At 42.1% G+C, this 27,213-nt stretch overlaps 2 protein-coding genes across 2 annotated transcripts in view; both read left to right on the forward strand.

Annotated features, from left to right (window-relative positions):
* On the forward strand, positions 1–3,645 carry LOC110486547 (importin subunit alpha-1). Its single transcript, XM_021558238.3, has 11 exons — positions 1–111; positions 319–439; positions 552–692; positions 1,278–1,366; positions 1,482–1,747; positions 1,853–1,947; positions 2,163–2,426; positions 2,569–2,802; positions 2,905–3,087; positions 3,200–3,349; positions 3,434–3,645. Exons 2-11 carry the CDS (start codon positions 374–376, stop codon positions 3,521–3,523), a joined length of 1,578 nt encoding a protein of 525 aa, XP_021413913.1. The 5' UTR covers positions 1–111; positions 319–373; the 3' UTR covers positions 3,524–3,645.
* A 255-nt stretch (positions 3,646–3,900) lies between these two features.
* LOC110486546 (E3 ubiquitin-protein ligase SMURF2) overlaps positions 3,901–27,213 on the forward strand; it is a 54,927-nt gene continuing 31,614 nt past the window's right edge. The window contains exon 1 of the mRNA XM_021558237.3: positions 3,901–4,350. Coding sequence (XP_021413912.3) covers positions 4,299–4,350 — 52 coding nt within the window. The 5' untranslated portion in view covers positions 3,901–4,298. The remainder of the gene's footprint in view (positions 4,351–27,213) is intronic.

Genomic DNA, 27,213 nt, shown 5'->3' on the forward strand with positions numbered 1-27,213 from the left:
ACAGTCCAATAGGGTGATGCTTTTAATCGAACAGACCAATCAGGGAGCTTTGTGGCAGGAATTTAAAGGTCTGTGCAAATGCATTATCTAGAATTTTTGAAGAAGGACCGGGTAAGTGCTTTGCAAGTGCTCATATTTTGTAGTGTTTGGCAAATATTCGATATACTATATGTTACTGCTTTACTTTGTTGATGGGGTTTGCTCGCCACTCTTCCTGTTCACTTGTGACTGATATAACTTTATATAAAAGGCAAAAACATGTTATTGGATCCTAGCTAGAAAATCGTATTATAAAGCTAATTGTTGCATTTCGTTTAGGTGCTCAAAAAAATATTTCTGCATCAAACTTCGAGCATTTATCAATTTACCAAAAATGTCTGCTGGCAACGAGAACGGTGTCCGTCTGGACAAGTTCAAGAATAAGGGAAAAGATGCAACTGTAAGTGACATTCATGACACATTTTTCAATTTAATTTCAAATGTGTTCATGCCTTGCTTGCTAAATGAATCAGGCTAGGCACAGTCAATGATGGTTGTTTATCACTTTGCAGGAACTTAGACGCAGGAGAGTGGAAGTGAACGTCGAACTTCGCAAGGCAAAGAAGGACGATCAGATCTTCAAAAGAAGAAATGTCACTACTTTGGTCGACGAGGCAACTTCCCCACTTCAAGAGAAAAGTCAAAACTGTCAAGTGAGTTTGTTATGCCTGTCTGTTTATACAATTCCAGTGGCGCACAATTGGCCCAGCGTCATCCGGGTTATTTAAAAAAAAAAATGATTTTATTTAACCAGGTAGGCTAGTTGAGAAGTTCTCATTTGCAACTGCGACCTGGCCAAGATAAAGCATAGCAGTGTGAACAGAGTTACACATGGAGTAAACAATTAACAAGTCAATAACACAGTAGAAAAAAATAGTCAATATACATTGTGTGCAAAAGGCATGAGGAGGTAGGCGAATAATTACAATTTTGCAGATTAACACTGGAGTGATAAATGATCAGATGGTCATGTACAGGTAGAGAGATATTGGTGTGCAAAAGAGCAGAAAAGTAAATAAATAAAAACAGTATGGGGATGAGATGGGTAAAAATGGGTGGGCTATTTACCAATAGACTATGTACAGCTGCAGAGATCGGTTAGCTGCTCAGATAGCAGATGTTTGAAGTTGGTGAGGGAGATAAAAGTCTCCAGCTTCAGCGAGGCCGTAAAATAAGAATTTGTTCCTGACTTGCCTAGTAAAATAATTCCAATGGCAACAACCTGTCTTAATTTACAGGCCAATCGACAGTGGACCGTGGAGGAGATTCTTGCTGGTGTGAACAGTAACAACCTTGATGCCCAGCTCAACGCTACGCAGGCTGCAAGGTAAAGTAATCCATGTAAAACTGTCTGTGGTTATTTTGGCAGTTTTTTTATTTTATTTTGAAGTGTTGGCTACCATGATCATAATTCGTTGCTTTTTCAATTGTTCTCATTACAGGAAGTTGCTATCCCGTGAGAGACATCCTCCCATTGACAACATCATCAGTGCTGGGCTGATTCCTAAGTTAGTTGCATTCTTGGGTTTGGAGTCACCCCCTATCCAGTTTGAGGCTGCCTGGGCTCTAACCAACATTGCATCTGGAACATCTGACCAGACCAGTGCTGTTGTGGAGGGCGGAGCCATTCCAGCCTTCGTCAGGCTTGTCTTGTCTCCCCACCCCCACATCAGCGAGCAGGCTGTCTGGGCTTTGGGTAACATTGCAGGTAAAGCATTCCTTTTTTGTTACAGCATGTTGTCAGTGTATAGAGCCCTAAACTGCATAAGTTATCTCCCACCCCTAACATCGCGTCCTTGATTTATTCTGTTAGGTGATGGGTCGGTCTACAGAGACCAGGTCATCAAGCATGGAGCTGTGGCCCCCTTGCTTAGTCTGCTCGCTGTCCCGGAGCTCTCTTTGTTCTCTGTAAGTATTCTTAGTGCCTAGTACTCTCAATGTGGTGACCCTTGGCAACCATTCATAAGCGATGGTCAATCACTTGACTTGTTTATGACATGCTACAAAGTATCAGTCTTGTTTTTTGATAACTCCTTGCCCCACATTACTTTCCTCACTGGCCACTGGGAGGTGCTGTAACTCAATTAATGAACACCTCAAATATTTCTTGTCTTTCTCTGTAGTCTGGCTACCTGAGGAACATCACCTGGACGTTGTCAAACTTGTGCCGCAACAAGAACCCGTCTCCCCCTCTGGCAGCCGTGCAGCAGATCATGCCCACTCTGGTGCGTCTGCTGCACTATGATGATAAGGAGGTGCTGGCAGACACCTGCTGGGCATTGTCCTATCTTACCGACGGGCCCAATGATCGCATTGAGGTGGTGGTGCAGACTGGCCTGATCTCCCGCCTGGTGCAGCTGCTTGGCTCTGGGGAGATTGCTGTTGTGGTATGTGCCCAGTCTAGTTATCGTGCAGAGGTGGTTGGCTGTCATGTACAATGAAGTAGTCACCTTATTTATATATTTCAACATCTATGGTACTGTCTTTTTTTTACCCAAGTGCCCACTGCCTTTGACCTGTCTCCTTCAGACTCCTTCTCTGCGTGCCATTGGCAATATGGTGACTGGCACGGATGAGCAGACTCAGGCCGTGCTGAACGCTGGGGCCCTCTCCATGTTCCCTGGCCTGCTTCGCCACCACAAGAGTAACATCCAGAAGGAGGCCTCCTGGACCCTGTCCAACATCACTGCAGGGAGAGACTCTCAGATCCAGGATATCATCAATGCTGGCCTGGTTCCTCTCATGGTAGATGTCCTACGCAAGGTATGTAGGTTTGATTTCTGTAGCAAAATAGTGTAATTAGGATTGGTGGGATTTAAATTATTTTTTTTATAATGCTTATTCCTCATCTGCTTTTCTATACAGGGTGACTACAAGACTCAGAAAGAGGCAGTTTGGGCAATAACCAACTTTACCAGTGGGGGCACAGTTGAACAGGTTGTGTACCTTGTTCAAGCCAATGTGCTGGAGCCTTTGTTGAATCTACTCTCAACAAAGGACAGCAAAACCATCCTTGTCATCTTGGATGCCATCACCAACATTTTCCTGGTAAGTGGACCTTCTCGCCAATAATTAGTTAATCTTATTTAACTAATAGGCATTTGTACCCTGTAACTGCAAGATTCGGGTGCCATATTTATTGACTTGTTTTGTCCATCAGGCTGGAGATAAGATTGGTGAAGCAGACAAGCTGTGCATGATGATCGAGGAATGTGGTGGGCTAGACAAGATTGAAGCTCTGCAGTCCCATGAGAATGAGCTAGTCTACAAGGCCTCCCTCAACCTGATTGAGAAATATTTCTCTGGCGAGGTGAGCATTGTGTAATGGTGACTAATTGAACCTGTCCTATTATAGATGGTATGTTTCCTTTGCCTCAAATGTTCTGTTTTCTAGGAAGAGGAAGACCAATGTGTTGCTCCAGACTTGACAACTGATGGATATGCATTCCAGATCAGTGAGAACCAAAGCACTTTCAACTTCTAAATACCACTTTTCATTTAATCTTTACTGTATACTGCCACTGTTTGTCTAATAATGGACTTCCATTGTCTGAAATGTACATATGTTTTATACATGTCTGTAAATAAAATTCTTAGAAATTTCAACTGCTGTAATTTCTTGGTTTGGGTGGATTGGCAATGCATTGAATTCCAATATAAATCTTTATAGTTTCCACCCTCTTGTTTCTGTAAGAACTAAATGCAAAGAAACACTGTTTTTACTACGGTATCTGGACTGTCAGAGCCACTTAAAAATAAAAAATAAAAAAAAACTAGTGACCCAAAATGTCACTTGTCTGACAAAGCTGTATTTTCTCTGTCTTTGGCATCCGATAATTAAAGTTTTTAGCCAAGTCGTACAGGCAGCTGTTTCCATCCCCATGTCGTCATTGGTCATTTACTTACTAGCCTCCCTGAAGTGGGCTCTGCACTGAAGGGCGCACGACAGTTCAACTCTCGTCTGGCTGGGAGGAGGACTGAATTCCAATCGGTCCGAAGCGGAAGATGTGAAGTGTGAGCTCGGTTCGCTTGCTTACTCTAAAATAATTAGTCAGCCAGAACCCCGATGACCAAATACTCTTGCAAAATCAAATGCACTCTGCGGCATCCGATCTAGTAATAGTTTGTATGTGCGCGACAGCGATTGTGTGATCATGATGGCAGCAGTGCTGTCTACATCCGGGCAACAATGCCTTCACTCCAGTTATTGTTACTTCGGTCTGAAACTGGTTAGTCTAAAATATTAAGCTGGAAGCAAGATGTCTAACCAAGGAGTTCGGCGAAATGGTCCGGTTAAACTGCGTTTAACAGGTAAGAGACGTTGAATGTTGTCCCTCCACAAATGTGTCTACTTAGCGCGACCTAGCTACTATAGCTAGTTTATTGTGTGTTGCTAGCCCAGCTAACGACGTTAGTTTGTAGGACAAACGTGTGCGTGCTGTGGTTTAAAAGTTTGGGCGCACTTGAATATTTCGAGTAGGGCACGTTATGTATGTGGCACAGTAAACAAACTAAGCGACACAGTAGCTAGATCACTTGGTAACGTTTCAGAAATATGATTTATAACGCCTGCTAAATTAAACTGTTAGCTAGCTTGTTAACGTTGGCTTCTAATGTTAGCTAACCAGCTAATATAACGTTAGCACAGGCAAAACAAAAGTAATCCGCCTGGGATTGCTGTTAGCTACTAACTAAATAGTAACATCACTGGTTTAATCAAGCTAGTTAAATAGTTGGTGTTTGCTAAAGAAATTCAATAACGTTATAATTTAAACTATGCATATACTATGTTCATGTGGGTAACCAACATTCTCATTAATTGCCAAAAATGTCACTGCCCCACATGACTGTATTCCTTGCTATTAATCTAGCTAATAAAACAATGCCATAGCTACCACACAATCTGTATAATTGAAGCATCTAAATGGCGACTATGGCTGCGTTTACACAGGCAGACCAATTCCGATCTTTTGCACAATTATTGCTGGGGGGTAATTTGTGGAAAAAGATGGGAATGGTGCTGTCAGTGTAAATGCAGTATATCTCCCAGACAGTCCACATCCTGCAAAGTGGGGATCAATCCCCCCCAGAATATTGTGGCTGTGATGCAAATAGGGCCTCAACGCACTCTCTGGGTTACTCTTATTTGGTTTGTACCATTTCAACACAAACAGTGAAACGTTTCCATGAGAGGACATTGTTTTGACTGGGAGAGGGGGATGACAGCAGTGGTGTTTGATGTACTTCCAGGATCAGGGCGGAGTCAAATTCCAGGCCTTTCCATTTACCAGGAAGAGCCAAATGAAATATTTAAGCTAGTGCTGTTCCTGATAGAAATGAGTGTAGTGCAGGGGTCTCTGGACTGAAGTGAGATCTGCTTGATGGGGAAAATAGATTACTCTCAATGGTGTTGCTTAAATCACCTGTGCTACAGAGGCCACATTTACACAGGAAGCCCAACTTAGATCTTTTGCTCAGTCTATTGGAAAATTATTATTGCTCAAAAGACCAATTAGCGAAAAGATCAGAGTTCGGCTGCATTGTAAACGCAGCTTTAAGCATTGAAAGTAAAGCACAGAGTTCTGACAACCTGTGACTTTGTCCAAATGTGAACTTTTCTGCACAAATTCTACTGGTGAGGTAACCAGGTTAGAACTAGATTGCCCCATTGAAATGTTTCCAAAGTAATATCCTGAACTTAAGACAGATTTCGGTGTCTTTTGTTTGTCCGAACTAAATGGTGGTCAAGTGCAACACTTTTCTGTCACTTTTTTTCTTGAACTTTGTAAATTGCCCATTGTGAATTAGTCTGTCGTTCCACTTAGAGATTGACTGCATTGGTGTCTTGGAGAAATAGTAATAATGTGAATTCCCTGTCAAAAACAAGGAGTATGATCGCATGGACCTCTTTTCCTGACTTTACACAAAATGTGTATTTGCTCACTTAACTACTTTCATATTTGCTTTTCTGCCTGTCTTCCACATGTCTGTCGGTTGAACTGAAGTGTTTTTCTTCTTCTGCCATCTTCTCCCCAGGGAAGGTCTCTTTTAGAATTAGGCTATGTAAAATTGTACAGCATTATCCATATGCTCCCCCACAGCTGGACTCGCTCTGGGCAGGGAAGGATGTTGTTTAGGGAGTCAGTGCCATGGTGGTATGTCCTCCTTTATAATTATTTAATAAATGCACAGAAATACGAGCCTTTGGTCATTAATATGGTAAAATCTGGAAACTATCATTTCGAAAACATTTATTCTTTCAGTGAAATACGGGACCGTTCTGTATTTTATCAAACAACCTTCAATGTTATGTCATAATTCTGGCAAATTAATTCCGGTCTTTGTTAGGAAGAAATGGTCTTCACACAGTTCGACAACGAGCCAGGCGGCCAAAACTGCTGCATATACCCTGACTCTACTTGCAAAGAACGAAAGAGAAGTGACACAATTTCCCTAGTTAAAAGAAATTCATGTTAGTAGGCAATATTAACTAAATATGTAGGTTAATGTGCTTGTGTATTGATTTTAAGAAAGGCATGGATGTTTATGGTTAGGTACACATTGATGCAACGACTGTGCTTTTTCGTGAATGCGCTTGTTAAATCATCACCCGTTTGGCGAAGTAGGCTGTGATTCGATGATAAATAAACGGGCACCACATTGATTATACGCAACACAGGACAAGCTAGATAAACGAGTAATATCATCAACCATGTGTAGTTAACTAGTGATTATGTTAAGATTGATTGTTTCTTTTATATAAGTTTAATGCTAGCTAGTAACAACAGCTCCTTGCTGCACTCGTGTAACAGGTGGCCAGCCTGCCACGCAGTCTCCTCATGGAGTGCAAAGTAATCGGCCATAATCGACGTCCAAAAATGCCGATTACCGATTGTCATGAACACTTGAAAACTCCCTAATTAATCGGCCTTGCCGTTACATATTGGGATTTAATTTTGACGATATATTGTTTGGACAATATCGCAATATTATTTTTGCGCTAGTTGGCTGTACCTTCACCAAAACTCCAATATTTTTCTTTCATAGCTTGTTCTCCATCTTTCTCCATTCTCCATCTCTCAAATATTGTATAAACCAAATCATCATTATTTGGGCATGATAAGATGACATGATTGTGAAAATCTAATGTGTTTACTTACTGATAGGTGAGTTTGTATAAGTGATGAAGATCTGAGCATGAGTTGTGAATTGTTAATAGCAGCTTGTTAGATGTAGTTGACTTTGACACATTGCTGTTGATGAGTTTGTTATTGGGTAAACCCTGAATGATGAGTTGTTACATGTGAGCAGTCTTGTCGCTGTTTGCGTTCCTCTGAGCTTCTCCTTGCTGACATACCCCCATCCATTTGAACCAGATGTTGCAGACGGTTGCCAGCTTTTAAACTGGAAAAATATGGCAAGCAAGCAGCTAAAACTAACACTTGTGGTGAGAATTGCCCCTTGAATACACAAGACAGGTTTCCATTATGCTCTACAGCTGATCATTCTTAAATTATGTCACACAAACATGGTTAATGGCACAATACATGATCCGGTAAGTAATAAATTACAGTGTTAAAATATGTCTCAATGCGGAGCACCTTATCTGATCAGCTCTAAATTGTATTACTCAAACATGGTTCATGACCAAATGGTATCCATTCCAAACAGCCATAAATTTGTCAGGACACAGCACATGCTAACTTATCTGTCTCCCATAAAGTAATTTGAACAAAGAAGCTGTGGAAGGGAGAAGTGATCCCTCCATTTTAACACTGAGGCTTCTGATCCCCAGCTGTTTGTAGCCGAGAGCTGAATTCGCCTCACCCGCCAACAGATTTGAACAGCACAGACATTGATTAAGAGATCTCCATAGCATCAGTAAAATGAAACGCTTAGCAAAAGGTTCTAAAAAAATATATGTAAGGGCCATCTGTTCTTAGTTTTATTGTCTGACCCTTTGTTAGTTGATTCAACTCTATTTGTTTAACATGCATATTACTCTTCTGGGTTTTGCCATGCACAGGAAATAGGGAAGAACTGACTCTATGAGGTTGTCTATCATTCTCCACAAAAGCATCCCCCCTCTTTCTTTCTGTGAGTCACTCAGTCCTGTTTTTTCCGACTGTAAACTGCTTCCCTCCCAGTCCTAAGCGCGTGTCACCCCCACCCTCAGTGAGAGAGAAAGCTGTCGTGTGGTGCTGGGTTTCTCTCTGACTCCATCAGTGGTTTTGGATCTTTCTTTTGACTGGGAACCAGCTACTATTGAGGACATTATTGAACAAAGCTGCAGCTTTGTCAGGTTTACCTATTGAAATGTCTACATTTTATTTAGTCGATTATAGTTGCTAGCTACCTCTCTGGGATCTTATAAAATGGGCTGTTGAAAGAACACAGATGCACTTGTCTCATTTAAATCAAAGTAGCCCCAAACAATTCCTTTGACAATAGGTTGCGAGACTAAACATTCTCTCGCTGTAGAAATCTGATTGAAGGATCCATTCTCTGTAGTCCTTAGTCTACCGATTGGGTTAACATGTTAGGTAGTGGGGGGAAACTTGCAGCTGGGCACAGATGGTGCTACAGAGGCACAGGACTTAATGATCAAGAGTTCTTAATGTGTGCAGAGTCTGCCTGGTGCGTTCATGTGGCTCAGCCGTTTTATAGAGTGCCTGTATGGAAGTGATTTTGGTCATCTGGGTGTTCAGACGGGATACATCGTAAATACACAATGATTAGGTACATGTGGGGAACTGTTGACTTTGCTACTCCATTACAGAACTGCAGAACAGTTCCACATTTTGCTTAAAGAAAAGGAAAACAAAACAATAGCAATTATTGCGCGTCATTTGTAAATGTTTTCCTTCCCCCGCCGAGGGTGCTCCGATAATTGCAATTTTTCCATAAATTAATTGACTGGGGTTGGCTTTCCTGTTGGTTCAGCTGCTCTTCAACGAGGACAAAGGCTTCTGCGGTCACACTCCCAAACCGCTGCCAGCAACGGAGCCGAGGCCAGATGTAGAGGCGGAGTGGGCAGCATCGGAGAGGAAGCTCTTTACAGACTAACACTTGTCCAAATGTCACCCCTGACAGGTGGGGAGCAGACAAGAGAAACTCCCTTTGAGGTTCATAGTAATAATAAAGTGAAGAATTGCAGTCCTATTACGCAGCAGGACTTTCGGTTGGTCCTCATGTTTTGCTCAGATTGCTGGGTGGATTATGAGTCCTGTCCTCTCTAGAGTGCGATGTGTTTGAGCAATCAGTCGGTGGTGGACCTTAGGAGAGTGGTGCTCCCAGCTAGGCCGAGCATAGAGTGGGCCATCAGACGGAGCTTTATTATTGTCACGTTCTGACCTTAGTTCTGTTATTATATCTTTGTTTTAGTATGGTCAGGGCGTGAGTTGGGTGGGCAGTCTATGTTTGTTTTTCTATGTTGGTTTTTGAGTTTGGCCTAGTATGGTTCTCAATCAGAGGCAGCTGTCAACTGTTGTCCCTGATTGAGAATCATACTTAGGTAGCCTGGGTTTCACTTTTGGGTTGTGGGTGTATGTTTTCCGTGTGAGTGTTTGGTCCATACGGTACTGTTTTCGGTTTTGTATATTCACGTCATCGTTTTTTGATTTGTTCGAGTGTTCTATTGTCTTTATTAAAAAACATTATGGACACTTACAACGCTGCACATTGGTCCTCCGATCCTTCTCGCTACTCCTCCTCAGAAGAGGAGGAAGAGAACCCTTACAATTATCTTCAGTGGTGGATTGTTTTCCCAAATTCAGAGTTCTTTATTGAACTTAATGCTGGCAAAGGTTGGTGTGTGTGTTTGTGCGCTTATCTCACTGACTCAATACATTCCATTCAAGTCGCGTTAATGGATTATAGTTTCCTAGTCTCATTTAGAAACTAAATGCACAGACCACCTCACATTCTCCTTCCTATAGACAGGTGGTTTGTTTACCAAACTAACGGATGTGTGCACAACTTTGGGGCAGCACAGATGGGGTTGGCTTACAAACAAAGGATTATTGACAACATGTAAACCATTTCATCTTAATGTTTATTGAGAACATAAATACATTTGCCCTATAAGCACTGGTGTCTCTCAAATGTATCGTTACTAGAGGTTGACCGATTATGATTTTCAACACCAATGCCGATTTTTGGGGGGCCAAAAAAGCCGATACCAATTATTATTATTATTATTTATTTTTTTTTTTTTTTTACAATTTATTTTTTAATGTATTTGTAATAATGACAATTACAACAATACTGAATGAACACTTATTTTAACTTAATATAATACACCAATAAAATCAATTTAGCCTCAAATAAATAATGAAACATGTTCAATTTGTTTTAAATAATGCAAAAATAAAGTGTTGGAGAAGAAAGTAAAAGTGCCCTAATCGGCCCTAATTAATCGGCCATTCTGATTAATCAGTCGACCTCTAATCGTTACAGTTGTTGATTAGCTAGCTAGCGAATTTTAGCTATGTTGGCATAGCAGTGACATAAGTCAAAACACCTCAAAACAAGACAACTAGCTGAAACAGCTACCTATGACTACCTATGATTCCCCACAGCTACAGCAATGGCAAGAAGCTGCCATCTGACCATTCAGAATCATAACACAGCCTTTTGCATTTTAGATGTGAGTGCTTCATTGTTTCGACGTTGTCAACCAACCCGTCTGTCTATACTCTGCTCTGTCTTGCCTCTGTAGATGTTCTTTGTGAAACCAGAGGGCATCCAATGATAAGCAGGTGCTGAGCGTGAGTATCAGTCGACAGAACATCTGCAGCCAGCCCCTCTCTGATAATTAGTGCTCTCCAGGCAGCGGCTGACATTATTTACAAGCGCCCCTCCACCTTACTGTCTGACAGAGGAAACACTCTCCGCACCTGCTCTGCCTCGGGGTTGTCCATTTTGGTCATTCTCCACTCCAGTTTCCTATTTACACACTGACATATCTGCTTTTCACACCACCGCTCCGAAGAAGCCCCTCTGTCAGCTTCCCAAGGAAGACGCCGTCTGGGTGCGGACAGTGGCAGTTTTCTCCGACTTTAATGGTAATCCTCCTGGGTGGTTGAATGGGCGCCTTCAAAGGCCTGGTGTGTTAATCTGGCAGAGCCGGTTAATGTGCTAATATATTTTTTTCAGAATTTATCTTTGAGAACAAACAATCACCAAAATAAAAAGTCAACAGTCAGGGAGAATTGAAAATTCCAAAAGCAATGAATATAGCAGTATATATTGTATTATGTTTGAGTAAAAGATCACAGCATTAGCTGTGGCAAAATTTATAGATTTGCAGCAAATTCGCAGTTTTTTTGGGGTGAATTGCAGGAAATTGGCTTAAAAATGTTAATCTTCTCTACGCCAGCAAAATGGGTGGGCCTCTATTATTTCGTTTTTTAAATTGCAAAGGTTGCAAGATCGAATCTCCGTGCTGACAAGGTAAATAAAATATATATATACAGTGGGGCAAAAAAGTATTTAGTCAGCCACCAATTGTGCATGTTCTCCCACGTAAAAAGATGAGAGGCCTGTAATTTTCATCATAGGTACACTTCAACTATGACAGACAGAATGAGAAAAAAAATCCAGAAAATCATATTGTAGGATTTTTTTATGCATTTATTTGCAAATTATGGTGGAAAATAAGTATTTGGTCACCTACAAACAAGCAAGATTTCTGGCTCTCACAGACCTGTAACTTCTTCTTTAAGAGGCTCCTTTGTCCTCCAGTCGTTACATGTATTAATGGAACCTGTTTGAACTTGTTATCAGTATAAAAGACACCTGTCCACAACCTCAAACAGTCACACTCCAAACTCCACTATGGCCAAGACCAAAGAGCTGTCAAAGGACACCAGAAACAAAATTATAGACCTGCACCAGGCTGGGAAGACTGAATCTGCAATAGGTAAGCAGCTTGGTTTGAAGAAATCAACTGTGGGAGCAATTATTAGGAAATGGAAGACATACAAGACCACTGATAATCTCCCTCGATCTGGGGCTCCACGCAAGATCTCACCCCGTGGGGTCAAAATGATCACAAGAACGGTGAGCAAAAATCCCAGAACCACACGGGGGGGGCCTAGTGAATGACCTGCAGAGAGCTGGGACCAAAGTAACAAAGCCTACCATCAGTAACACACTACGCCGCCAGGGACTCAAATCCTGCAGTGCCAGACGTGTCCCCCTGCTTTAGCCAGTACATGTCCAGGCCCGTCTGAAGTTTTCTAGAGAGCATTTGGATGATCCAGAAGAAGATTGGGAGAATGTCGTATGGTCAGATGAAACCAAAATATAACTTTTTGGTAAAAACTCAACTTGTCGTGTTTGGAGGACAAAGAATGTTGAGTTGCATCCAAAGAACACCATACCTACTGTAAAGCATGGGGGTGGAAACATCATGCTTTGGGGCTGTTTTTCTGCAAAGGGACCACGACGACTGATCCGTGTAAAGGAAAGAATGAATGGGGCCATGTATCGTGAGATTTTGAGTGAAAACCTTATTCCATTAGTAAGGGCGTTGAAGATGAAACGTGGCTGGGTCTTTCAGCATGACAATGATCCCAAACACACCGCCGGGCAACGAAGGAGTGGCTTCGTAAGAAGCATTTCAAGGTCCTGGAGAGGCCTAGCCAGTCTCCAGATCTCAACCCCATAGAAAATCTTTGGAGGGAGTTGAAAGTCCGTGTTGCCCAGCAATAGCCTCAAAACATCACTGCTCTAGGGGAGATCTGCATGGAGGAATGGGCCAAAATACCAGCAACGGTGTTTGAAAACCTTGTGAAGACTTACAGAAAACATTTGACCTCTGTCATTGCCAACAAAGGGTATATAACAAAGTATTGAGATAAACTTTTGTTATTGAACAAATACTTATTTTCCACCATAATTTGCTAATTAATTAATTAAAAATCCTACAATGTGATTTTCTGGATTTATTTTCTCATTTTGTCTGTCATAGTTTAAGTGTACCTATGATGAAAATTACAGGCCAATCATCTTTTTAAGTGGGAGAACTTGCACAATTGGTGGCTGACTAAATACTTTTTTGCCCCACTGTATGTTGTTCTGCCACTGAACAAGGCAGTTAACCCACTGTTCCTAGGCCGTCATTGAAAATAAGAATTTGTTCTCAACTGACTTGCCTAGTTAAATAAAGGTAAAATAAAAAAAATAATATGAATCCACACAGTTAAACAGGTCATGTACAGTAGCAGTCTTTAGAACAGGGCAGAGGGGCCTGTAGCATGGCCAAGTGCCTTAAGTCAGACACTCAGCCCTCCTCATCTCTGTTGTTTAGTCTGACCTTGCCAGACCAGACCTTCCTCCCACTAACACAGGAGAAAATGTACACATGACCCCATCATTCTCCATCACTTAGGCTATACTCCATCACCCAGGGTTCCACTTTGCTGGGTATCCCTGGGTACTGTACTCTTGAACGGTTTTACTAAGTTGATTTTGTGATCGGTTTTAGTTGTTTGTGATTCTTGTTTTCTTTTTCTGTGGTTCGGGGGGGTAATGGTTCGCTCAGGTGAGTCTTACTAGATTAGATTAGAGGTCGACCGATTTATGAATTTTCAATGCCGATACCGATTATTGGAAGACCAGAAATAGCTGATACTGATTAATCGGACATTTTTTATATATATATTTCTCATAAATTACAATTACAACAGTACTAAATAAACAATGAACACTCTTATTTTAACTTAATATAATACATGAATAAATCAATTTAGTCTCAAATAAATAATGAAACATGCTCAATAATGCAAAAACACAGTGTTGGAGAAGAAAGTAAAAGTGCAATATGTGCCATGTAAAAAAGCTAACGTTTAAGTTCCTTGCTCAGTACATGAGAACATATGAAAGCTGGTGGTTCAGTATTCCCAGTTAAGAAGTTTTAGGTTGTAGTTATAGGAATTATGACGTGTCGACTATTTCTCTCTATACCATTTGTATTTCATATACCTTTGACTATTGGATGTTCTTATAGGCACTTTAGTATTGCCGGCCTAATCTCGGGAGTTGATAGGCTTAAAGTCATAAACAGAGCTGTGCCTCAAGCATGGCTAAGAGCTGCTGTTTGAATGAATTCTTACGAGCCTGCTGCTGCCTACCACCGCTCATTTGGGCTGCTCTATCAATCATCAAATCATATACTTAATTATAATATAATAGTCACGCAGAAATACGAGCCTTTGGTCATTAATATCGTCAAATCCGGAAACTATAATTTTGAAAACAAAACGTTTATTCTTTCAGTGAAATACAGAACCGTTCCGTATTTTAGCGAATGGGTGGCAACCCTAAGTCTAAATATTGCTGTTACATTGCACAACCTTCAATGTTATGTCATAATTATGTACAATTCTGGCAAATTAATTAGTTAATTAATTATTAGTTAGGAAGAAATGGCTTTTCAACAGTTCGCAACGAGCCAGGTGGCCCAAACTGCTGCATATATCCTGACCCTGTTTGCACTGAACCCAAGAGAAGTGACACAATTTCCCTAGTTAATATTGCCTGCTAACATTAATTTCTTTTAACTACATATGCAGGTTTAAAAATATATATACTTGTGTATTGATTTTAAGAAAGGCATTGATGCTTATGGTTAGGGACATTACTGCAACTATTGTGCTTTTTTCGCAAATGCGCTTTTGTTAAATCATCACCCGTTTGGCGAAGTTGAAGTAGGCTGTGATTCGAGGATGTCACGCCCTGGCTATAGAGAGGCTTTTTATTCTCTATTTTGGTTAGGCCAGGGTGTGACTAGGGTGGGCATTCTATGTCCTTTTTTCTATGTTTTGTATTTCTATGTCTTGGCCTGGTATGGTTCTCAATCAGGGACAGCTGTCTATCGTTGTCTCTGATTGAGAACCATACTTAGGTACCCTTTTCTCCCACCTGTTTTGTGGGAAGTTAACTTTGTAGTTGTTCAGGGCACATAGCCCAAAGCTTCACGGTTGTTTTTTTGTTCTTCGTTTTGTCGGTGTCATTTTTAAATAAAGTTAAAATGTACGCTTACCATGCTGCACCTTGGTCCAGTCCTTCAGCCAGCTGTGACAGAGGATAAATTAACAGGCACCTCTTTGAATATATTGAATGCCGAACAAGCTAGATAAACTAGTAATATCATAAACCATGTGTAGTTAACTAGTGATTGTGAAGATTGATCGTTTTTTTTATAAGATAAGTTTAATGCTAGCTAGCAACTTACCATGGCTCCTTACAGCCACAAGGTACTTTTGATGCTTTGCTCACGTAACAGGTTGTCAGCCATGCCATGCAGTCTCCTCGTGGATTGCAATCTAATCGGCCATAATTGGCATCCGAAAAGGCGGATTACCGATTGTTATGAAAACTTGAAATCGTCCCTAATTAAATTGGTCGACCTCTACACTAGATATCCAGACTTGTTTCCAGGAAAAGGTGGTGGGGTACCTAGAATGTTCCTGGGCTCTGCTGTAAACCTGGATTGATGTGATTAACCCATACCTCTCTAACCTTGAGCAGATAGGGGTCTCTAAGTCACCAGTGTTATGGGAGGCTTGGTGTGAAAACCGCAAGGCGCTCACAGCTGACACAAAGCATCTGTCTGTGCCCAGCCTGCCGTTGAGCCCTTGGTCCTCTGAGGAGATGTTTATATTCACACCAGATCACATTTCTAATGGCATTTCCACTAAAGTTGAGCAAATATGCCAAGGCTTTCTGTAAATAATTTGTGCACGTGAGCAAAGAGGATGACTGTTTAAAAATGTCTATTTCTGAAGACTGTCATGTCCGGTAGTTGGCTAGTTAGAAAGTCACAACATTATGCCCCTTCTCCTTTTTTAAAATAGAATTACACTTAATTCAGCAAGTATTTTTTGCTGTTTGACTGTCTTAAGGACGGCTATGTATCCTTCTTTTAAAATGGCTGCAAACACGGTCTCGTTGAGAGGACCCCATTAACGCTGTTATTACGGGGACTACTCTCAACATGATTGCACAGCCTTCAACTCATTCCATAGTCCTAGAGTTATTGGGACTCTCCAGAATGAGTTCTGTAACCTTATCCTTGTAGAAAGAAGAGGGACTCTCAGTGTCAGATTTCGGGCTTTTTAACTCGGTGCCTTGTTTGCGAGATTGACCCAGTTATTGTGTAACTGTCTGCTTAATAAGTTGTGGCTTGCTAGGTGGAAAATCATTATGAAAGTACCTTCTCCATCCAGGACTGCTCCATTAAAACAATCGCTACAATGGCCCGATGATTCATTGTGGTTTAGCTGTATCAGAGGCCGCAGACACTCCAGCCAGTCAAGTCTAGAGTATGAGGTCAAGGTTTCAATGTGCATTATCATTCAGATGGGATGTGTAATTACAGCCCTGGTCTGACTCATCAGGGGAGGGGCTACAGGTGACTAAAGTGTAATGCACTAGGCTACATCTTACGCCCCAAAATGTTCAAGGAGCTTTTAAACGTGGCTGTCATATAAGTGGCCATAACCCTTCTCTAAGCAAGAGCAAGAAATAAAATCTCAAAGTTTTGGCCGTGCCTCCTTATTAACCACGTCTCCCTGCACACTAATCAGAGCTGCCCAGACTTAGAATGATCTCATTATAGTAGAATGGCACAACTCTGCCCACGTCCCTCAATTGCTAAAGCTCGGACAAACATGACACAATGGTGCTAAAGCTGGGACAGACATGACACAATGGTGTGTAGACACGTGTTACACACTTCAAAACACCCAGTAAAAGCTGTTTATGGTAGACACCTGCAGATTATGCCATTCGCTCATGGTTTTTAATCATGGAGCTCAATGTCTGTCAGCGCCACATACAGTGAGCTCCAGAAGTATTGGGACAGTGACATTTTTTGTTGTTTTGGCTCTGTACTCCCAACACTTTGGATTTGAAATGATACAATTGTGATGAGGTTAAAGTGCAGACTGTCAGCTTTAATTTGAGAGTATTTTCATCCATAGCGAGTGAACCATTTAGAGATTACAGCACTTTTTGTACATTTTAAGGGACCGAAAGTATTGGGACAAATTCACTTATGTATATTAAAGTAGTAAAAACGTAAGTATTTGGTCCCATATTCATAGCACACAATGACTACATTAAGCTTCTGACTCTACAGATTTGTTGGAGACATTTGCTGTTTGGTTTGGTTGTGTTTCAGATTATTTTGTGCCTACTATAAATATATGGTAAATAATGTATTGTGTCATTTTGGAGTCACTTTTATTGTAAATAAGAATGTTTCTAAACACTTACATTAATATGGATGATACAATGATTACTAGGCATGCGCCGATATTTTTAGCCAATACCGATATCCAATATTTTCCTTGCCAAAAAACCCAATACCGATAACCAATATTTTACATTTTAGCGGCCTTTAAGCATTCTAGTATAGTTAACAGACACAGCGGTCTAAGGCACTGCATCTCAGTGCAAGAGGCGTCACTACAGTCCCTGGTTCGAATCCAGGCTGTATCACATCCAGCCGTGATTGGGAGCCTCATAGGGCGGCGCACAATTGGCCCAGCGTCGTCCAGGTTTGGCCAGGGTAGGCCGTCATTGTAAATAAGAATTTGTTCTTAACTGACTTGCCTAGTTAAAGGTTACACACACACACACCACACCACACTGACCAAAAAGTTATTTTCTTTGCATTTACATATGTCCTCATTACCAGAAAAACATAATCAAAACCTATTTCTTTCACTCACATGCTCTGTTGTTTCGTTGTTCATTTGTTCAGTCTTTTCATTCTCAACCAGGATTTCATCATACATGTCAAGCAGTGAAGTTTCAGCTCTGTTTGTCCGTGGCCTCTCTTCCTCGGTATGCACTGTCACTGTGTCAGTTTCCATCTTGTCCAGCTGTGTATGTAAAATGTAATGTAAACCCTCTTCTGTGTAGCGCTGTATTTTATACGTATGCACGTCAGGTTTTGCACATCGGCATTAAACATCGGGCCGATGTTGGCATTTTTAGCTAATATCGCCCGATTCCGATATGCTCACTGATATATTGTGCATCCCTAATGATTACTGATAATCCGGAATGAATCGTGAGTAATGATGAGTGAGAACATTAGACGCACAAATATCAAACCCCCAAAAAATAACTAACGACTTAGGGGTATGATATTTGTGCGTCTAACTTTCTCACTCATCACTATTCATGTAATGTTCAGGATTATCCATAGTCATGGTAGCATCCACATTTTCTTATTTTCAATACAAGTGACTCCAAAATGACACAATACATTATTTAGCATTCATCTCTATTGGCGACAAAATAATTTGAACCTCAACCAAAACAAACCGCAAATGCATCCGACAAATGCATCCGACAAATGCATCCGACAAATGCATCCGAGTCCCAAGCTTTATGTAGTCATTGTGTGCTATGAATATGGGACCAAATACTTACGTTTTTACTATTTTAATACACGCGAATACTTTTGGTCCCCTAAAATGTGGGGACTGTGTACAAAAAGTTATGTCATTTCTCAACAGTTCACCCAATATGGATGAAAATACCCCCAAATTAAAGCTGACAGTCTGCACCTCAGTCATTGTATCATTTCAAATCCGAAGTGCTGGAGTACAGGCCAAAACAACAAAGAATGCGTCACTATCCCAATACTTTTGGAGTTCACTGTACATAATGTTGACAATCAAGGATGACTGGGTCTCCCAAGAATGTTGATACACATGTTGTGTGACGAGCCTACATGTTGTGTGACGAGCCTACATGTTGTGTGACGAGCCTACATGTTGTGTGACGAGCCTACATGTTGTGTGACGAGCCTACATGTTGTGTGACGAGCCTACATGTTGTGTGACGAGCCTACATGTTGTGTGACGAGCCTACATGTTGTGTGACGAGCCTACATGTTGTGTGACGAGCCTACATGTTGTGTGACGAGCCTACATGTTGTGTGACGAGCCTACATGTTGTGTGACGAGCCTACATGTTGTGTGACGAGCCTACATGTTGTGTGACGAGCCTACATGTTGTGTGACGAGCCTACATGTTGTGTGACGAGCCTACATGTTGTGTGACGAGCCTACATGTTGTGTGACGAGCCTACATGTTGTGTGACGAGCCTACATGTTGTGTGGACTACATTGTCTCTTTTACTTTGAAAACATGTAATTATGCCCAAATCATTGGCGGTACATAGGGCCTGGGTTACCCTCTTGTGTCTTCACCTATAGGCTTTCACGGTTAAGGGATGGAGCACATTCATTGTATTACGTTGCTGTTCAGGTGAAAAGAAGAATCCGAGTCTACTCGAGGCAGTGTGATGGTTGGCATGGCCCAAATCGTGGCTTGCTCATGATGTAACCCTCCTCTCAAACAGAGTTGTGAAATCATTTCATGAAACAAACTCACAGGGAGGAAAATGAAGGGAGCAGCAGTATTTCTCTGCTCCAGGCTGTGGCGGACCTCCATGTCTGTTAAACAGGTTAGTAATATCCCTCTCTCCTCTGTAGCTCTACCCCGGCCTCTCCTCCATTAGTCTACATCAGAAAGTGCAGAGGAGCCAAAGAGTTTTAGAGAGCCATGCAGCCACTCTAAACTGTGGTGCAAGCTGGCAGAAGCTGAGTGCTCACTGTTTTGACTCCTCACTAAGCATCAGTGCTGTGGAAGACTTTACTCGACTGGATGACTTCCTCTCAGGCACATTGTATCACACAGTGGAAAAAAACACATGTAGGCCTACTTACGCAGGGGTACCAAAAATACAGCAAAAAACATGGGGATGAGTTCCTTCTTTTTGGTTCTCAAAATAGTTGATGTGGACTCCTTATGCAATTACACAAGGCCTCGTGGAGGAAAGGGTGATGTAAGATGGATGACATGTTCTCACACCAAGAATGTCGTCAGCCCTTTTGTTTGCATGGTCAGACAGGTTTAGCAGTGAAAGGTTGCTTTACCGACTCTGTGTGACTTGTCTCTCCCGAGTGGCACTGCGGTCTAAGGCACTGCATCTCAGTGCAGTCCCTGGTTCGAATCCAGGCTGTATTACATCCGGCCGTGATTGAGAGTCCCATAGGGCGGCGCACAATTAGCCCAGCGTTGTCTGGGTTTGGCCGGGGTAGGCCGTCATTGTAAATAAGAATTTGTTCTTATCTGACTTGCCTAGTTAAATAAAGGTGAAATATAAATTTTTAAATATCACTTCCCTCATTGTCTTCATCAGGAGAATGGTTCAGTTTGGCAACAATGAATGCTACCTTCCCTCCGGTAGACATTCTCTACGGTCCAACCAGACATCATGTCCCCTGCCTGACAGTACAGGTTCTTAGTTTGAGCTCATCAGAACATGTACAAATCTGTCATCACTTTTCAACACTGGTGTGTTTAGTATGATAATGAGAGGTTTCTTGGAGCACATCTCAGATGGTTGACGTTTATGTTTTTTTAATCTTTTTGTATGTGGAACATTTTGAGTCCTCTGTGTGACAGATGTGCCTGATGTCAGCTCCACTGTCCATCAGTGTGTAATAGTAGTCCTGGGGATCCAATTCAGCTGTATTTATTTTGTGGTCATAATGTACATCACAGCATGTTTTCTCCCACCTTCCTCCATTCCCTAGTTGTTGCAGGGCTCTACGCTGATCTTTTTTAAAAAGAGCACGTGTGAAAAATGTAGGCACACGCAAATAAATTTAGAAGCACAATGACAAATATTTGAGATATTAAAGCCTGAACCCTTAATTTATCTAGGCGCACTGGTGCGCCTAAATAAAACAATTCTGGTTTGCACAGCAAAATATTTAAGTGCATATGCGAGTGAAATGATCGCACTGTAGAACCCTGTGTTGAGAAGACTTCTTCTCCACTTCTAGAGTGTGGGAGATGAAGCATGTCTTTGAATGCTCCTATGATTTTGAGCCTAGTGAAAATCTTTTTTCTTAAAAGCCTGCTCTCTGTTTTCCTTGTGATCTGAAGTGACAGGTGAGATGATGAGATCTTTGTGGTGTTTTTTGCCCCACATCTAATTTTAAAGCTTTTCCTAGCAGCCTCTTCCCTGATCACTCAGCTCCTACCTAGACTCTTAATATCAGCATTTATTTGCCCAGCTGAAGTCTTATCGGTTTAGCATATTTACATAAGTGGATTTCCTAAAATGTAAAAATTGCCTTAGATGGATATTTATATTTTCTACCAGTCCATTGGCCCAACCACATTTCCACACTTGCGCTCTGAAGAGTTGGGTTTGATGAAATTCTACTCTGCACTCCCCCACTAACCCCCACCCTGCCCAACTAGGCTACATTCAGGTCTACAGTTAAGTGGTGTGGCAAGGTCTTTAAAAAACAACCCACTTTTGTCTGGAGCAGAGTTGAGTGCACACATAGAGAGGAGAGTCCTGCCCAGCGGCAAACCTACTGAACTGTCCCACTAAGCAGGGCTTTTTGGAGCGTATGGCACGCTCATGTTAGCACAGCCAGCCCAGGCAGACATACCATGACACACAACACATAGGCCATATAAATGATCTAGTCTCCAACTACCCTATAGAATGTCCATGAGGACCTTATTGTACTGTCTCGATTCTCTTTGAACCCTTTTGTGTGTGTGTGTGTGTGTGTGTGTGTGTGTGTGTGTCATGCTGTCCTGTCACTGTTCCTCTGTAGAGAGGCAATGGAAGCCCCAGCCCAGATAAGACTCACATTATCTTGGAGTGAGAGCCTAGACAGGCCCGGATTTGAGAACCCACCAGCGCCTAATGGGCTGGCTGGAAGCAGAGGGATATTCGCCCTCAAGAGTGGGGAAACCAGGAGATGGATCAGGCTGCAGGAGGAAGCGAATTGGTGATTACAGATTAGGACCTGGTCCACCTCCAACACTTGTTGATCCGAACTCTCTCCCTCTCCTTCCTTCTTTCTTCTCTCTTTTTTTAAGGCACAGTGAAAGGAGGAGTGGTTGGGGGAAAAGGAAGCCTTTTGTTTACAGAAGAACAATGCTGCGAATGAGAGCGCTCAGTCCTGGAGTCAAAACAGGGCTAGAGACAGGCTGGCAGGCAGGCTTTCCAGGGAGATGTCAGACTGTCTGGTGGATTGGGTCAGGGCACTGGACTAGGGGAACCAGGTGGAGGGGAAGGGTGGTGCAGGGGTTAGCAGCAGCAGCAGCAGCACTATTGTTTTGGGTCACACAATTATGATTTCACACTGAAAGAGGTTGATTTTGACATGTCCCTCTTTTTCTTTTGTTAAATTCCAGACCTGATTTTGACTTTGGACAGGCTGGTAATGGTGTTTTTTTTATAAGGAAGTGCTCTTTTCCCACACCCCCACTTCCTCCTCCTCCACAGGCACTCCAGTGTGATGGTTAACCACAGAGCTGTACACCAGGGCAGCACTGTGAATCCCCCCTTTTCCCCACAGCATCCATTTCCCATGTTCCATCCCACTGGGTTATAATTCGAGTGGTAGCGTTTGAGTGTGTGTTTTTAGAGAGAGAGCGGGAGATGTGTGGGATCCAGCTGAAGTGCCTCCATTTTGTTTTGGCTAGTGATTGTTTGCTCATTCAGTGTGTCATGTGACCTCTCCCTCCCCAGGTGGCGTGAGTGGCGGGGTGCATTGAGTCCTCGGACACTGGATCTCTTTGTGTCCAGCCCTGGGAGAGACTCACCCACTTCTCTTTCTCCATAGGTGGAACTTTAACTCTACACTCAAGGTCTCTGCCTGCCTCTAACCTATCTGTTCATTGATTTTGACTGAGAAGACCAGGAAGTTGTGGTGTTTGCTGACCCCCCTCCCCACCCCCTTTGTGGAAGCTACCTAGTTTGGTCTGTGATTTGGAAACCTATGATGTGACTAATAACCCACTGACTGACTGTCAGACACAAGGAGGATACACCACTTCTATGCTGGAATGCCGGGTTATGTTCCAGTTTAGTCATTAGATATGTTCCACTTGTTTGTTCCTGTCAGTGCCAATGACTCAGGGCTTGTAGGAGGACATTAAGTGATACCACATCTTTAACAGGATATTAAGAGATGAGGCTTCATGGGTCGTAAGAGGGAAGTGTGTGTGGGTGTGTTTCTGAATGTATGTCCAGCTGCAGCTTCAAATTCCTCTCCAGCTGTTTGGTTGTGGGCCATTTAGATATGAATGTGGAGTAAATGTAGAATATGTTAGCCTAAAAGGCTTTTGTCATCTATCAGAGTTGCATGTGATGCCGGTTCCCTATGAAGGCTGTGTGGACAGCCTGGTGATGGAGGGAAGGAGCGCGCGGCGTGGTTATCATTAGCATTCAAGCTGTGATATACAGCAGCTATTACTCACTTTGTCACCCCCACAGATACCTTAGTTGACTGATGTTGCAGCGCCGCGCCTGGTACAAGGCTGACACGATTGAATAACTGTACACTACAAGTCTACTCTGTCCACCCTGTCATATCCACACTCAATTCATTCCACTGCTATACAACAATTAGGAATGCCTCTGAGCCCACCTCTATTATAGTGTTTTTGTTTGTGTGTGGTATTCTTCTCCATTACTGTATTCATAGTTTTAAATGTCAACACTCATTAGCCTATTCCTCTCCCGTTGTGAGCAGCTCAATTGTGCTGTCTTTCCTCCCTGTCAGTCACACTGCAGTCGTTGGGTCTTTGAGCTGGCGGCAGCACGACCAGAATGAGAAACACAGACACACAGAGAGACCCTTCTCTCAGCCTTGACTCGATACCGCCGTCGCTATGGCGACTGAGGATTTAAGATGCGCCGAGATGCAGAGGGTTACGTGATGTTTTTCCGGAGTGTTTAGTAGGGGCAGACAGGGTGAGAAATGTTTGGAAAATTAGTTTTGCACCAGGGGTGGGTTTTGGACAGGGCTGATATTTGTGATATTTCATGCTGGAAGGGAAACTGCTTTTGCCAAATGACCGTCAAAAGTAGAAAAGTTTTTCTAACCTTAACCTAATTCTCCTAACCTGCTATGTTAATACTCCTAACCTCCTGCGTAAGTTCTCTTAACCTTCTGTGTAAGTTCTCCTAACCTGTTACGAAAAATATGACAAAAGCTGTATCCCATCTAGTCAAAACCCTTCCACATGGGTAATAAGGTGGAATTGATTAGAATTGTCACTTTTTTTGTACCATTTTTGACTCCAGCTAGCTCCCTCCCAATCAAACCCTTATTCACTTTGGCAAGTACATTACTCGGTTGTACAAAAAAAATCACAACTCCTTGAGAACAGTATTTTGTTAAAAGTGGACATGGGAAAGAAATGATGTGATTCTAACTAACCAAAATAATGTTTTTTACATTTCTACATATTTTTCCCAGGATTGTGAGTGTAGCACCTTTTGTGTCTGTGTGTGCCCATGATGTTGCATTCTCTGTATGTATATGTGTGTCAAATCAAATTTAATTGGTCACATACACATATTTAGCCGATGTAATTGCTGGTGTAGCGAAATGCTTGAAATGTGTGTGTGTGGCCATGTTTATGTGCCTGGATGGAGAGAGCTATATATTTGTCAGTGTGTGAGTATGAGAAAGTGCGCCCGGCGTGACCAATAAAAATAGGTTTACGATGCCGCCCTGTAGGTGCAAGCTGGTCGGTTTCCTTTTCTTAGGGAAGTCTCCTGTCATCAGGACAGACTTCCTATAAACCCATACATTTAAAGAATTCTGTGTGCTGGCAGGACATGGGGACAATCATTTAACTGTATGTCATTAAACAAAGATATCGTGACAGAAAGTAGATTAAATGGGGGTGTTCCGTAGGTTGGATCATATGGCTAATATATTTCTGTCAGCGATATGGTGTTTGCTATGTTTCTTCAGTGGTTTAATGCAATATTTTGTGTTGGTGAGATGGGATGTGCAACCATTCTCTTTCTCCAGGATGTTTCTCTGACTGTCCCCCCACAGTTCTCTTCCTTGCTCCATGAAATGGGTTTCTATGGCTGTGCAGCCGCACACAAGCCTAAGATCACCATGCACAATGCCAAGTGCCGGCTGGAGTGGTGAAAAGCTTGCCGCCGTTGGACTCTGGAGCAGTGGAAATTCTTTCTCTGGAGTGATGAATCACATTTCACCATCTGGGAGTCCAACGAATGAATCTGGGTTTGGTGAATGCCAGGAGAAAGTTACCTGCCACAGTGCATAGTGCCAACTGTAAAATTTGATGGAGGAGGAATAATGGTTTGAGGCTGTTTTTCATGGTTCGTGCTAGGCCCCTTAGTTCCAGTGTAGGGAAATCTTAACGCTACACCATACCATGAAATTCTAGACGATTCTATGCTTCCAACTTTGTGGCAACAGTTTGGGGAAGGCCCTTTACTGTTTCAGCATGACAATGCCCCTGTGCACAAAGCGAGGTCCATACAGAAATGGTTTGCGAGATCGGTGTGGAAGAACTTGACTGGCCTGCTCAGAACCCTGACCTCAACCCCATCGAACACTTTTGTGATGAATTGGAACACAGACTGCGAGCAAGGCCTAATCGCCCAACATTAGTGTCCAATCTCACTAATGCTCTTGTGGCTGAATGGAAGCAAGACCCCGCAGCCATGTTCCACCAACTAGTGGAAAGCCTTCCCAGAAGAGTGGAAGCTGTTAGAGCAGCAAAGGGGGGACCAACTCCATATTAATGCCCATGATTTTGGAATGATATGTTCGACGAGCAGGTGTCCACATACTCTTGGTCATGTAGTGTATGTAACACCATGAGAAGTATTAAACAACCATCATCGGAGAACAATTTAAGAGCGTGGCTGTTTGACATTCAGATTTACACACATGTACATCATTATAGTTTACAGCCGGTCTTCACTCTCTAGTTTACTACGTGATCAGTCAAACTATCTGCTCTATACCTGCATAACATTGACCTACCTATCCTACCACGTATATTGGTGGTTAGGCTATATATTGACTGAAAAATAAGCAGTTGGCCCATGGTGTCTGAGTTTACATCTGTTTTATTTTTTTTGACTGATTTCGTATTCTCAGTTTAATTTTTCAAGGTTTCTGTTTTCACCTGGGTTTTTTTCAGGTTTTCACTCTCAGAATCAAAAAAAAATGTAAATAGAAAAACAACTAAATTGGATGTTCTAAGTCCACAACGATGCTTAAACCACATCAGGAGACCACTTGAGGTCTGTTACATTTTTTATAGATGTAGATTTTGGGGTGTAGCACATAGCAAGAGGCGTTTATTTAGTGTTATTTTTGTAGTGTATGTGATGGTAGAATTAGCAAAACAATTGTATTTATTTTTTCACCTTTATTTAACCAGGTAGGCCAGTTGAGAACAAGTTGTCATTTACAACTGTGACCTGGCTAAGATAAAGCAAAGCAGTGCCACACAAACAACAACACGGAGTTACACATGGAATAAATACCCACTAGATTGATGCAAATAATCAATTTAAGCATAGGTTACTTTGTAGTTAACGTTTAATTGAGAAGGTTTTTGGAAAGCCTTTCCATCTACCAGAAGACTTTTCATTAGCATCATCGCTAACGACTACACAAAGTGGTAGACGTGCTCACTGCGCATACACAGATGGGGAATTCTCGTTAACTCTTCAGAAAGTTGCAGGAAATACACATCACTGATGTATTCTGTTCATGTCTTATGTATGATAAGCTTGCTCAAATTAATTTATTTTCAATACATTTAGTTGATTCCCTACTAAGTTCAATAAAACAATTTATATGGTTAAATTCTGTTTTAATGTCCCTTGCCGTTCTCCGCATCGCAGATTTTACAGGGCCCTAGTAATGAGAACTCCTCTCATGTTCTGATGGTTGGCTTACATTGGATGATGATGATTGCAGTCCGGTGCTCCATTTATGTGCTGCAGTCTATCTCAGCATTGGCTTCTCTGCTGCCATTGTCCGGTTATCTCTGTAATTTCAGTGGTTTTGTCTTGGGTCTGCTGTGCTCGGCTATAATTTGGCCTGTTCTATATTTTGCATGTATAAGTGTTGTGTTGTTTTCCTGCTGAATTGATGGCTAGGTTTAATGTATGCTTACAGAAGGCCCGTTGGTTTTCATGTCCCGGTCAGAGGGACATTACTGCAAGTTCTGGTGTTCCGTGATGTGTCATTTCACTACCACAGTCAGACAGGCCTATTGTGTCACCGGCCTCCTCTCTCTTCCCTCTTCCTCTCT

This window comes from Oncorhynchus mykiss, chromosome 13 (genome assembly GCF_057628025.1).
Source record: "Oncorhynchus mykiss isolate SJ-2025 chromosome 13, ASM5762802v1, whole genome shotgun sequence".
NCBI lineage: Eukaryota > Metazoa > Chordata > Actinopteri > Salmoniformes > Salmonidae > Oncorhynchus > Oncorhynchus mykiss.

What these genes read in the sequence shown, in the direction of transcription:
- LOC110486547 (XM_021558238.3), top strand. Translation starts at nt 374, where the DNA reads ATGTCTGCTGGCAACGAGAACGGTGTCCGTCTGGACAAGTTCAAGAAT. An exon ending in ATAAGGGAAAAGATGCAACT is followed by an intron (nt 440 to 551) that starts GTAAGTGACATT and finishes ATCACTTTGCAG; the next exon opens with GAACTTAGACGCAGGAGAGT. An exon ending in GGCTTTGGGTAACATTGCAG is followed by an intron (nt 1,748 to 1,852) that starts GTAAAGCATTCC and finishes TTATTCTGTTAG; the next exon opens with GTGATGGGTCGGTCTACAGA.